The sequence below is a fragment of the Haliotis cracherodii genome, unplaced genomic scaffold (assembly GCF_022045235.1).
Source record: "Haliotis cracherodii isolate W230 unplaced genomic scaffold, xgHalCrac1.p SCAF_12, whole genome shotgun sequence".
NCBI lineage: Eukaryota > Metazoa > Mollusca > Gastropoda > Lepetellida > Haliotidae > Haliotis > Haliotis cracherodii.
In genome coordinates, this window is record NW_027266267.1 from 39,492,644 (window position 1) to 39,506,692 (window position 14,049).

The following is a 14,049-nucleotide window of genomic DNA, read 5'->3' on the forward strand; positions in this document are numbered from 1 at the left end:
CAAAAAAAAAAACTGACTACTACCAACTGGTTCTTCAGAACAAAACCCCGCCCTCTTATTTGATTGACACATGTTGAGAGAACACGGTCACGAAGTGCTTCGACTTCCTCCTTACCATTGTGACTTGAATTACATCAAACTAATCTGGGGTGATTTGAAAAATATGGTCGTACCTCAAAATAAGACCTTCAAGCATGCCAACGTCAAGCAGATTGTCTTGAAAGGGATGGGAGAATTTACAGACGTACATTGGGCAAACTTTGTCAAACACGTTTTCAAAGTTGAGGAAGAGTATTGGAAACAAGACTGTATCCGATCAGATACTGTCCAACCTGTTGTTGTTCATTTAGGTGACAGCACAGACTCCGAATCTGACGACGAGCGGATTTCGTGGGACCAAGAATAGTGCAGTACATATACCCCTATTTTACTACCACACATAATAGCCCGAATTACCATGGATATGAATTCTTACATATTCGTACATATTCTAAATCATTTCTTAAGAATCTTAAATATATCTTATTTGATTCCGAAACAGTCTTGTAGTTCGTGGGATTCATGAGAAAAAAATTGTTTATCAAAGAATTTCTAGGAATCGTCTACGAATTTCTGGTTCGTGCTTTGTAGTACATGTCGTAATCGGATCTTGTCCACTTTGTGCAATTCTTGGCTCAGAATTTGAATGTCTTTCACCCGAAGCAGCCCTGAAAGTCTCAAATCATCTTCGATAATATTAAAATATTTTCTTCGAAACCATAAAGCAATGATTTGTCTAAATGAATAATTACGTATGATATGTTACACCTAATAACATGATGCATGGAATATAATAATCTGGCAAGAAATAATACATTCAAGTCATTAACACTGACCTGAAAAAGAATGCAAAAATAATTGGATAAACATTATTAAATAACTGCTTGAGACGACCAACGCTAACACCGTATTAGTGCGTGCGTGATTACCGTGCAACCTTTCGAGTTGATTTGTTTGGTTCAACTGTGTCATATGGCCCTGTCACGCAGGTGTAGCATTATGCAGATGGCTGTTACAATGAATGCTCGTTCCACCCGTGGCGAACAGGTCTGGTTGTTGGTGAAATATAGTGATAGCTAAATAGACCGATTTTTTATTCATGCACCGATTGTCTTAATGTAATATCCAGTTATGTATGACTGTTTAATAATCTCATACCAACTTTGACTGGAGTAGGTCCAATAGTTTTTCAGATATTGTAGTAAACGTCAGTACCTTAAATTAACGAAGTTCCAGGCCTCTGCCCCTTTTGGATTTTGAAAAGAGTTTAGAATTCTACATGATTTGAATCAATAATATACCTGGAATTCCAGGAGTAGTTGAGGACGGTACTCTGGAACCGCTCCTGACTTCTGATTGGTCGGTTTGGTTACGTGACCTCTGATTACGTCACCAGGTCACGTGACCTTAGCAGGGCACTGTCGATCATGCGCGTGCATCCAAGATGGTGGCACTTCCGTTTCCGGTGGCGCGCATATCCAATATGGCGGCACTTCCATTTCCGGCGGTTGCGGCCGCGGCGGCGGAGGGTGTTGGGGAGGGCGGCGGCGGAGTGGGGTTGGGAGGGCGGTGGCGGCGGCGGAGGGGTAGGGGAGGGAGGCGGCGGCGGAGGAGGAGGAAGGAGGAGGTGGGTCTTTTGTTTTGGTTTTTAGGGTTAGCCTGCCACCTGTTTTCTGAAAGGATACTAACTGGTGTGGCGATGGCATGTGGAGATGATAGATCACTGACACGAGCTTATAAAATTATCATACACAGTCGATGACCCTGCCACTTTGTTGCTAGGTTGACGTCATATGGGCGAAGGATCTTGCAACAACATTCCACAAATGACATCATCGGGTATGGTGATGTGATTGTAAACTTTCAGGTGCAAGGTCTCGTTCCACAAGGCGATCGTGTATTGTAGCCCAATAAGACAGTCGTTAAGTTAAAAGAAGCTTAGGTGAGTGGCGATCAGCGCTACGATCATGTTGTGGAACGGACGTCTGAATTCTAAAGGTGAATCCACATGCACAGACATGAACGTGATGTAGGTATATGCCTACGTGATGTATTTCGTGTCTCCATTCAAACATTGTGCCACGCGTGACTACAAACAGACGTTTAACCATAGGATTATTATTATTATTATTTATACCGAGGAGTTGGCACGCGTGTCTCCATGCACACCTCATGTACTTCGTGTTTCCATGCAAACGTGGTGTCACGCGTGACTACAAACACACGTTACTAGAAGTATAGATTGATAGACATGTGTGACGTTGCCATTTGTTCATCCACGCCGAGGAGTCGGCACTCGTGTATGTTTACATGCGTACTGTCATTCGTGTCTCCATGCAAACGTGATGTACATCATGTCTCCATGCAAAAGTGATGTCATGCATGTTTATTGAGAGGGAAATGAGTAGGAGTGGAACTATTTCTATGGTGGCAGATTTCCTGCTTCATCGCCAACAGCTTAACAAGTTCGGTCACGGCACTATTGTGAGGATACAGGTCTGATGCAGAAGACCAGGAAAACAGCTTTTCTACTAGCAATGACTTCAGCAGACAGAGTTTCGGAACTCAGTGCTCTCGGATTCTCAGTCCTTACACTTGTTGAAAAATCAAGCTCCATAACAATCAGAACCCAAACAGAGTTTGTGGCCAAGAACCAATCTACAGCTCTCACGATCCTTGCACATTTAGCAAAGGCTTGGTACCACCGTCATACCTTTTCTTTTCGTGAACTTCAATTTTACCTGGCAGTGACACAATCACACAAGGTAAAAGCTCAGTCTTCAAGTCTTGCGTCCCAGAGTCAGTAGAACAAGTAGTCTCCAGTTGCAATTTGAGATCCCAAACATGTTCACAGTTTTTTATTTACGAGACATACAACCAGATTTACAAGGACTTGAATGCCGCGATCAGTAGTGACTTTCACCTCCTTGAAGAAAAAGGGAAAAGGGGGGATTGGGGAGGATTGCGGCGAGCAAACTTGGAAGGTAGGATTACCTTTTGAACCATAATTGTAACTATACTGGCTGTAGGACAAGGTATAAGTTCACAACTGGTGTCACGCTCAAACGGCACGGGCAAGGTTTCAAAGTCACGGGAAGTGACGTCATAACTAGAAGTGACTTCACCAGAAGCGGAAGTTTCGTCATAAGAGGTCTAGGTCATGACGGACTTATCTTATGATAGGAACGCAAATATTAGCAGTTCCAGTACTTAGACACAACATAAAATGACTATTTCCTAGAAGTAAATTATTCAGTTAACGTTGTAAGATCAAATGAAATGGCTCATCATCAACCTGTACATATGGAATTATAATATTGAATATTATACTCCAAAGGAAACATTTCGAAATTCTGTTTCATTGTCTCGAGAACGTGATTTCAAGCAAAGTTCTATCCCGTATACATCTTTCCTTGTGTCATTTATTTTAATTTGAAACCGTTTTTTCTTTAGATGATTTTGTTAATTAGTCTTTGGAAACTGTAAGGAGTTCCTCCAGTTTTCGAGCAGCAGCATTACATGCAACAGTTAATTCCATGCAAGTCTGCACTGAGAGTAACAGAACTATTGCCATTTAATATATCAAGTTGATTCTGTGGAAATGATTGGTTAAATTGTTTTGGTTGCCTCCATTTCTCATTCGGTAAATCACAGATTTGATAATAAAATGACATGAACAAAATACACAACGGACCATCAGAAAGATCATCTACAAAAGGGGGAACTCAAAATCTTTGAGGCCAACATCAGGGATTTCATGTTGTGAGCTCATGAGTGGGTCATCAGTGACAACTGCATCAGGTACTTTAGGGAGAACAATGCAAACTGAGGGTTTATGAAAAGGTACCTGACAAGTGGTGGCAGTCACGGAGATTCTGTCAGGTATGCATACATTGGCGTGGCTTTTTACCAATGCTGCTTCATCAAAATGTCATGTATTCGTGATATGTCTGGCCACCCACTGCTTTGGCACACTCAAGAAGTGTGGACTTAAATTGGTCCAAGATATTCTTGCCCCTGGGGCAAGTCCCATCTCCAGTGTGGTTGGTTTGTATATTGAGGGATGCTGACTAGGCTTTTAATTTTCTTTAACTTTATCTATAACCCAGTATAAAACTAGATTCGGGGAGAAAGCCCTAACTTGGTGATGTACATTTAAATAAGGGCAATAAATCCACCCTATTCGACCCGTCGCAGAGAGGCGTACATGATCAGGTTATTATTGTTGTTATTTTTCATTAAATTTTACAAAATGCATTAAAGAGGACTTGGGCGATACTGGCACAGTCAGGCTGGTTAGGCTCATCATCAGCTCAGGGCCCTTGGCCCCTCAACGCACGTCCCAGACAGCAAATGCGACTTCTCTTGTCAGAAGGGCTGTATTCCTGGTAGCAAACCCCGGTAATCTCCCAATGTCTGTCAACAGATTGGGAGGTACCAAACCTAAGGCACCGGAAACAATGGGAGTCTGACAACTTGGTACTTGGGGTGCAAGCTTGATATTTCAAAAGCGAGGTCCGCATATTTGCCATGTTTTTCCTGAATCTTGTCAATCACATTAGTGTCAAAAGGGACAGACAAGTCAATGATATACAAGATTTCATTATCAAAAAGGACAAGATCAGGTTTGTTGGCCTGGATACGTCTGAGGCTGTAAGTGGGCCTATTCCTAAGAATTTTGTATTTCTCATTTTCCATGAAACTTTAAACCATGTATGCGACTGATAGTCCATGTCCCGGCGAACCCAGAACACTACTCTGTTTTTTCTGTAGCTCAATGGACAAAGGAGCTATAGTCTGTTAAAGAGGGAACTCTTTGTTCTCTCGGATTTCATGGGGATAAACTGCCATTAAGCAGACTTCTAAATACCTGTAACCTGGCTACCAATGGATTTCGACCAAAGACTACGGAGAGAAAAAAGAAACATAATTCATGTCTTTTACCATATTGTTCCCTACCAGATCATCCGATAACTGTCAGACTAGGCAATCTTAAATATTTACGTATGCAAGCGATGTTGAAATGCATTCACAAATCCCAAGTCCAACATACATATGCACACACAAACATAGCCATAAACAGTATTGTCATTTAACCTGTAGTATAGGTCTATGGATATAATAAACTTGTATGTGAGCTTTGTGTATAGTTTTCGGTGAACTGCATTTGTATTTATCCGCTATGGACTACCGAGATCAGTTGTCAGTGTCAGTGGACCACGCAAGCAGAAAGTGACTATAGAAATATATTTACGTTAACACTCGTATCTTCATCGGTTCTGCGTAGACAACATTGCAGCTTGGTAATATTTATCAACATCGTATTATTTTTGTTCTTGGTAGCATCTGAAAACTAAAGCCGCTTGTCGGTTCTGTTTCATTTTCAGTCACACCTATGCATACTGAAAGAAGCGGCAATAAAAGGTACAAATAAGCCCCCGTTCAGTGCATATGATTCCACGCAATATTGATGATTGTGTTCTGAAAGACCTTCTCCAAGAGGCATATTTATTTTTTAACTTAATACCGGACAATGTGACGTGTGTGATGTGATTCTGTGTCCTGCAACTGTTTTATCGCTCTGGTATACTGATTTTAGAGGTGGCAGAGAGACTTTCTGCAAAACTCTGGTAGAAAACTTCTGCAGAAATAGACTATAGAAATCATGTGTAAAGAACATGTCAACATGCTGATACTGCTATGTCTGAAGGTAGTATTCTTGGCAGTGATGCAGGGTCGTGCATTGGTGGTCTTGGCCCATGGGCCAATACACAATTTGAACATATAGTGTATCTGCTCCCCTTGGTCCCTAGTATGGTGATCTACTTTCAGTTGCTGGCGATCTCTGGCCCGTTATTATAATGTAATGTTATGTATAGTTCTATTGATGTTATATTACTTACTAGTCTTAAATAATTTTATGTGATAAAGCTAGTTATTTTACTGTCCCTTGTTGGCAGGTTTTTATGTAAGTCCCTATGTATGTATATGTTTAACCCTAAATAGTCACGATATGACTGAACTATTGCCAATGTGACTTTGAATTCTAACTCAGTAACTCACTAGTGTATCTGCTTCCCTAATACCCAGGTCATGTAGTGACTGTGTGGTCCCATCCTGACGCATTGTAGGGTCAATAACATGCCATCTTACCGAAGCAAGGACATCAACTAGCCTTTTCATTGAAGTCATGTTTCCAAAAAGGAAACAAGAATTTCAAACTCACAACCTTGTCTGCTTTCCTAAGACCCTTGCCTAAGACCCGGATGTGTCAGCCATGCATATTTGGGCACGAGCCACGGTAACGGTATAGCGCGTTTATTAAGCTGATAGTAGCGGCTCATCTGAGAGCCGTGTACGGGGTCTTACATGGCCCTACGTCAAGGCCAAGAACTACCAGATTTTTAAAAAGAATGTTCCTTGGGTTTGTGACTGAAAATTTGATATCACCTTTCTCCCAGGTTTTTACAAACACATACTTGTAATTTTATTACCACTACTTAAGGTAATAATAGTTTCTGTTTGAATTTTGGCAATTAAGGTAATTTGGCTTTACAAGTACCAAACATAATAACGCCAAGACCTTTCTTGCCAATGACGCAAAGATCACGGTTATAATGGGCCTTTAGCAACCCATACTTGTTGTAACAGGCGACTAACGGAATCGGGTGGTCAGGCTCGGTGACTTGGTTGATGCATGTCATCGTATTCCAATTGAGTGGATCGATGCTTATGATGTCAATCATTGGAATGTCTTGTCCAGACTCGATTTACTACAGACCACCGCCATATAACTGGAATATTGCTCAGTGCAGATTTCAACAACGAACAAGCAAAAATCAAAAGACGCGAATTAATACTTTTCAAAACAGTAATTTAACAACCCTAAATTATTATTCAATGACAAAATAGAATATAATAAACAATTCCTGAACTTAAATATGACGCTTTGTTTGCTAATCATGACTGTATAATCACCATCATGAGTAACATCACACTATGAACCAAGTCACCCAGCCTGACAACCCGATAGGTTTAGACGACCCTGCTAACAAGGATAGGCTTCAGCGAACCTATTTTAATGCTGAATCCAAATGTTGTATGGTATGTGATATGGTTTCAAATTTCCATCTTGAAAAATGAAATAATAAATTCTGCATGAAACGCAAACAGATACAAGCATGAAAGCTTTCTTTATAGCAAAAGGCACTAATATAGAGTATTCCTGATGTGGAAACATAGATTCATGAAGACATGTTGATCGGTTTGCGAGTTATGCTCCAGAAACAAAATCCAATTTCCATATCCGGGAAACAGTGAGGTTCATGCTGTAGGTCCATGTTTTGACCGTAGGACCCTATCGCGGCTCTCAGCTAGTAACGACGTTTGTTGCCCATGTAGTGCATAACCGCCAACACACTAATTCCTTCAACAAGCACTGAGAATCGTTAAAATAGAGGATAGGTAAGAAGCGTCCTCGGCTGCGGCTATTGAAACTGGCGGGTAATGCGGTTACAACTTGCCAAGGGGGAAAATAGAGTTACCACATTTAAAAATGCCAAACATTTAAAAATTCAAAACCAGTTAATGGCGGATTAGATGTTTCTGTAACAGGTCACTGTAAATGTGTGAGTACACATGAAAGTCACGTGTCAAAACATCACTACTGAAACAGAAGTTGAGCAACATGTTGATGATCAAGCATCTCTTTTTTTTAAAGGCCGAAGCTGTCAAACCTAGTGGTTGCCATGGAACTGGATGTGTAAACGTTTGTGGAACATCAGACAATACCTAGGGCAAAAGCAGCAAAAGACAGTGCTTATGCTCAGGATGGGAATGTGGGCTTGTAAAGCATTAGTAATATCAAAAAGACTATATTGAACGATTAAATAATTTGATGTATGATTCTACAAAATTGTTTTCATGGAGCAATTGATGATGTTCGGATTGTGGGATTGGGATCGGGGTCTGTAGGCAACATAAACTAGTATACTTATCCTAGTTATTAACTAACTAAACCGATTGAGTTTTCACACATGAGTGTGATGGTACATCAACACAATTGGGATATATAATAAGAAAATGGAGGGAACGGCCACCCAAGCAAACACAGCAAAGAATAATTTTACTACATGTAAATCCCCTGAATGTTCCATAATAAGTAGGACAGGGTTACTTGAGCCAACGTCAATACAAAGTGTTCTCCTCACTGGCTGTCGGAACAAGTAGAGTTTTGAAGAATAATTCACAATATGTAAATAAAATATACTTTTATTCTGCAGATTAGGCCACTGGCCAATGGACATCTAATAGCGTACTAAGAAAATATACCTGATAAAGTTACAACACACGAAGTCACTTTCAATTTTATAGATGTGAAATCTCGTATCTATTTAACTTGACCAAGACATAGGCTTTGACATTTTAAAATATCAGCATTTTCTGTGGACATAATTCTCACACAAAAAAATTATTTGATGTGTTACTTACTGAGATATTTAAAAAGCAATCACTTTTAGCTTGTGAGTTTACCTACATGCCAAGGACTCTTGACAGTGATGTAAGACTGATAAGGCAATCTGTGTTTATCAAGATGAATATTTGCTCTGGGCATATACAGTTAAAATGAATGGGTACCATAAAACATTCACCAAGTACAATTTTATTACTGTTGTACTTATGTAAACTTAAAATATATTAACAAAAACATAACTATATATTTTCAATAATTATACAGTTTGTTTTACCACATATTTCTGTCCCATAACACAGGATGAAAAAAAAGATAAATATATACGGACAGGGGTTAAAGACAACCGGTTCTGATAATAATCAAAGACAAAAATGCTTTCCTGGCTTGTGGTGCTAAACAAACCTGTCCTTTAGACGAGGAGATAATTCCAAGATATCTGTACATATTCACCACCTCAATCTGATATCCATTAAAGAGTAACTTTTCAAACTGGGAAATCGGGCCACCCTTCCGAAGGTCAATTATTTTAGCCTTATTGATGGTAACTTTCAGTCCAGGGTTATCACCGAACTGTTCAAGAATAGTTATTTTCTTTTTGTATTGTAGTGTCAGATGCAGCAGATAGGTCATCTTTAAATAGCAGTGCAAACACACCTGGAGTATCAGTGGATAAAGTTATGCATCTCCAACTATCGGATTTCATCGTTGATGCTGGTTGATTAATGAATAAGATGATGATTTGTGGACTCAGGGTACACCCCTGACGAGTACCCAATGTACACTTAACATATTCTGACCGGCCACTCTCAGTCCTTACACAACCACATACCTTAGGGTACATGTGATTATATGAATAATAAGCCTAAACAATTACCCTTGATTCCAAATTGTAACACATTTTGAAACAAAACCTCATGTCTTACATGGGGCGTTGGGGTAATCTAGTGTCTGAAGCGTTCTCTTCTCACGCCAAAGAAGCGAATTCGATTTCCCTCATGGTAACATGCTTGATGCCCATTTCTGCAGTCCCCCGCCGTGATATTTCTGGAATATTGCTAAAAGTTGAAAATCTCTTGAGTGCGGCGTAAAACAACATGCAAACAAAAACATAGTCAGAAGCTTTAAAAAACAAAACAATACATAAACACTAGAATCAACCATTCTTTCTCATCAAATACTTCTCTGTTCATACTAAATCCGTGATCTGTTGTTGAATAACTATGCCTAAAACGTGGCTGTGTTTCAACAATAGCATCGGTTGTTGATTTACTGATTTACTGATATGACCTTTATGTGAGGTTTTAATGTTAAATCAATGTAGGCTTCCACTTTTGAGGATAAGTTACTTTAGTTATAAGTGCTTCATTTAAGTTAAGTCCTGGTTAGTCAGCGCAAGGCCAAGCACATGGATGTAAACAGAAGATGAAATGAACTGTAAAAGGGCCCATATAATGTCTTGTAACTGTTAACAATAAGTCTGACCATTATAGGGTCAGTAAAAGAATTGGAAGAAAATACATAATATCGGTCACAATGTTTCAAGGTGAGGTGAGGTGAGGTGAAATGGGGTTTAACGTCGCGTCCAAGATTATTACAGTTATATAGCGATGTGGATGCACGTGTGTGTGTTTGTGTGGATGCTTGTACCAGTCCGGACTGATGCCTATTTATAGTGCTAGCTCAGTGAGATACCATGCCGCAGTTTAATACCCTACCCAGACACAGTATACTGACTCCGAGCCGACCAGTCCTTGTTTTAGCCCCTTAATGCCGAGCGCCAGACAGGGTAACACATGTACCATTTTTTAACGTCTTTCAGTATGAAGCGGTCGGGGATCGAACACCGGACCATCCGCTCTCCGGGAGGACGCTCTACCACTAGACCACGGAGGCAGTCCAATGTTTAAAGACTGAATAAAGAATGTATGCATCAATCTATGCTGATGTTTAAAATATACCATTCAAGACAGTGTACATAAGTGTGTGTCAATGGCCAAAGCGTATCACCTACAATTGATATCAAAGCCAGATATATACCTATGTAGTTGTCTTGGTTCTTGGTGCTAATAGACTTTTCCCACGCGTATCAGGAAATATTCCTCAATCAAGAACTGTGTAAGTCTGTGGTGATGTGTAATACTTCGTTGTTTTAAAGAAGTCATTTGCAAGGCCATCAGGTCGAGGTGACTTACCACGTTTAAGATAGTTCAGCCTTGAGTAAATTTCATCACCTGCATATGGTTTGTTTAGTTCTGATTATTCAGCATTTTCCGGTAGATCTGTTTCGTCCAAGAGGAAATAATTATGGTCAGCTATCATGCAACTGTTAAGTGTTCTGTAAGTTACTGAAATTCTTTAACAATAACTTTACTGATTTTGAGAGGCCGTGTTATTCAACTTACATAAGTTAAGCATTCGGAAAAAAATACACTTGGATCATCAGTTGACATACTCAGGCTCTTTTCCAAATATAGGCACCTCGTTTTGTTGAAAGCTTAATTAAAGGTCTTTTCACTTGTAATGTAAATGTCAGTTACTTGACTGTGAGCTCTAGCAGATCAGAGGGCAGCAATCTTAGATTGTTTTAAATGTTCTGATCATTATCCCACCAAGGAGGCTGGATCGGAACAGGGTGTGACTAGTTTGTGTTGTACATTCTCTTGAACTGATCCGCTGCAGTAGTATGAAATAAATCAACTAAAGCTGCTGAACCTTACTCTGCATCCATTTCAATTATCTATCTTGGACATGTTCCTGACAATTTATCAGAAATGATTGTTTTATGTCTACACGCCAAGTGTACTTGACCCAATGACAACTGAAATGATGAATAACATCCTTCACATCATCACATGTTATGTTCATGTTGTTTCTCAATTCTGTTTCACTGTTGTCCTTTGAAGTAAATAGTTACACATATGGTTACATGTTTCCTCACACTTCAGAGTGACTGACACCAGTCTGGTCGAAATAATCACCTTGTAAAAGGAGGCATCAGAGACAATGCTTTTTTATGTGCACATTGAACGGATGCGACCTTTTCCCTGGTCCCTGGTGTGATTTCATAATTTTAAGATCATCTCTAGACAAATGTTCATAGACAATTCAGTGAGCAGGCTGACGATCCACTGCAATCTAAAGTTACCCAAGTCAAGATGTAGACGTACAGCATGTTTTCACAGGCAATGCATATAGCAACGACAACAATATGCCTGTCGTCAACAGGAAGGTTATGATGAAAGAAGTGAAATGAGACAAATTTTAATGTAAACAAAATATCACGAGTACACCACTACATCCGTAGTAAACAGAACACGGTAGTAAATAATTACACACAGGGTCACATGTTTCCTTACACTTCAGAGTGACTGACACCAGTCTGGTCGAAATAATCACCTTGTAAAAGGAGGCATCAGAGACAATGCTTTTTTATGTGCACAGTGAACGGATGCCACCTTTTCCCTGATCCCTGGTGTGATTTCATAATTTTAAGATCATCTCTAGACAAATGTTCATAGACAATTCAGTGAGCAGGCTGACTATCCACTGCAATCTAAAGTTACCCAAGTCAAGATGTAGACGTACAGCATGTTTTCACAGGCAATGCATATAGCAACGACAACAATATGCCTGTCGTCAACAGGAAGGTTATGATGAAAGAAGTGAAATGAGACAAATTTTAATGTAAACAAAATATCACGAGTGCACCACTACATCCGTAGTAAACAGAACACGGTAGTAAATAATTACACACAGGGTCACATGTTTCCTTACACTTCAGAGTGACTGACACCAGTCATGTCTGAAATAAGCACATTCTAAAAGGAAGCATCAGATACACAGCTTTTTCATGGGAACACTGAACGGATGCCACCTTTTCCCTGGACTTTGTTTGAAACCATGAAGTTAAGAACATCTCTAGACATGTGTTCATAGGCAATTCAGTGAGCAGGCTGACGATCCACTGCAATCTAAAGTTACCCATGTCAAGATGTAGATGTAAAGCAATGAACAGCATGTTTTCACAGGCAATGCATATAGCAACGACAACAGGAAGGTAATGATGAAAATAAGTGAAATGAGGCAATTTACAAAGTAAACAAAATATCATAGGCGTACACAACGACATACCTGTCCATACAGCCTTAAATCCCTTGCTGACAGTATATCTACTTGTAGTTAACACAACACGGTAGTAGGCTGCTGACTGGACAATGTAGCCCCGTCTGTCTCCACTTAGAAGGACAAGGAGGTTGTTGGAGGCATCATAAACCTGCAGTTTACAAAACTAGGGTTGAGTCCTATTTGGCCTAGATATATATTTACATAGTATCATCATTGCAACTTCTCAAAAATGAGTATAGGCAACATGTCAAATAGATGTAATTGAGGTTATTGTTTTAAATCACAATACATTGAACACACCCAGATGGATTAAAAGACAAACACATAATGCACCCATCCTTACAACGCAGGAAACACATCTTCAATCACAATATTTGAACACTTTTGTTTACACAAGCAACTGTTTGTTTGTTTTGTTGGTTAATTTGTTGTTTAACGCCGCACTCAATTTATTTATTCAGTACGTTTATACCTAAGGCCTTTTTGTACAAACATTATCGTACAGGTTTGATTACAGTTTTACATAAATTTCGTTTCTTATGTGCTTAGGACAAATATTTTGCTTCATTAGTAATAACGATTGAGTTTGGCTATGACATCAAAATGTTAAATCAAAATGTTACATTTTGTTACCATACATCTGAAATAACCATAAATGCCCAAACCCTAATCTAGACAATTTCTTAACTTTGTAACCATGTTAACCCGACCTTGGCCGTCATGAAGCCACATCATGTCATAACATTTTTATATAAACGACACTGGGGAATTTTTGAAATAGTTTAACCACACTCACCTAACACAGCCAATGTTCCAGGCAGTTTTAAAGTATTAAAAAAACCGTACAACTTGTCTACCTTTTAGCACTTCCGCACCATCAATGCTTCAATATTGTAAACATGAATTCGGATGAAAACGGTTGCAACGAGTCTAAACTATTCAAAATATTTATCCGTATCTTCGTGGGATGCAGTGTTATATTGTCAGCAGTTTTAAACCAGTAAATCATATTGTTGCAACATAAACCAACATAAGTGAAACAAGGAAAAACTTCTCTGTATAAAACCGTTTCCCAAAACGACACAAACCACCATCATTTGTTTAAACTACAATTTTAGTTTTTGACATATTGACCGACATTTTCCAAGTTTCACACAAATTCTGAAGAATGTTTAACTATTTTGGGAGATTTGAAACAGTATCACAAAACAGTATCAAATCATCAGCATATAAAAGAAGAAGAAGAATGTAAATTGCATCTGTATGTAATAACACACCAACTGGACACTCTTTTTCCATCTCAAGAACTAATGAGTTTATACAAACACTGAAATAGAAATGGAATCGTCACACAGCCCTGTCTAACACCAGTTGACAAAAACAAATGCATCAGACATATAACTGTTAGACTG

At 39.3% G+C, this 14,049-nt stretch overlaps 1 protein-coding gene across 1 annotated transcript in view; it reads right to left on the reverse strand.

Annotated features, from left to right (window-relative positions):
• Window positions 1-3,748: 3,748 nt before the first annotated feature.
• LOC139457375 (scavenger receptor cysteine-rich domain-containing protein DMBT1-like) overlaps window positions 3,749-14,049 on the reverse strand; it is a 75,933-nt gene continuing 65,632 nt past the window's right edge. The window contains exons 6-7 of the mRNA XM_071238781.1: window positions 12,644-12,785; window positions 3,749-3,843 (exon numbers count right to left, since the gene is read on the reverse strand). Of these exons, the coding sequence (XP_071094882.1) occupies window positions 3,749-3,843; window positions 12,644-12,785 (237 nt within the window). The remainder of the gene's footprint in view (window positions 3,844-12,643; window positions 12,786-14,049) is intronic.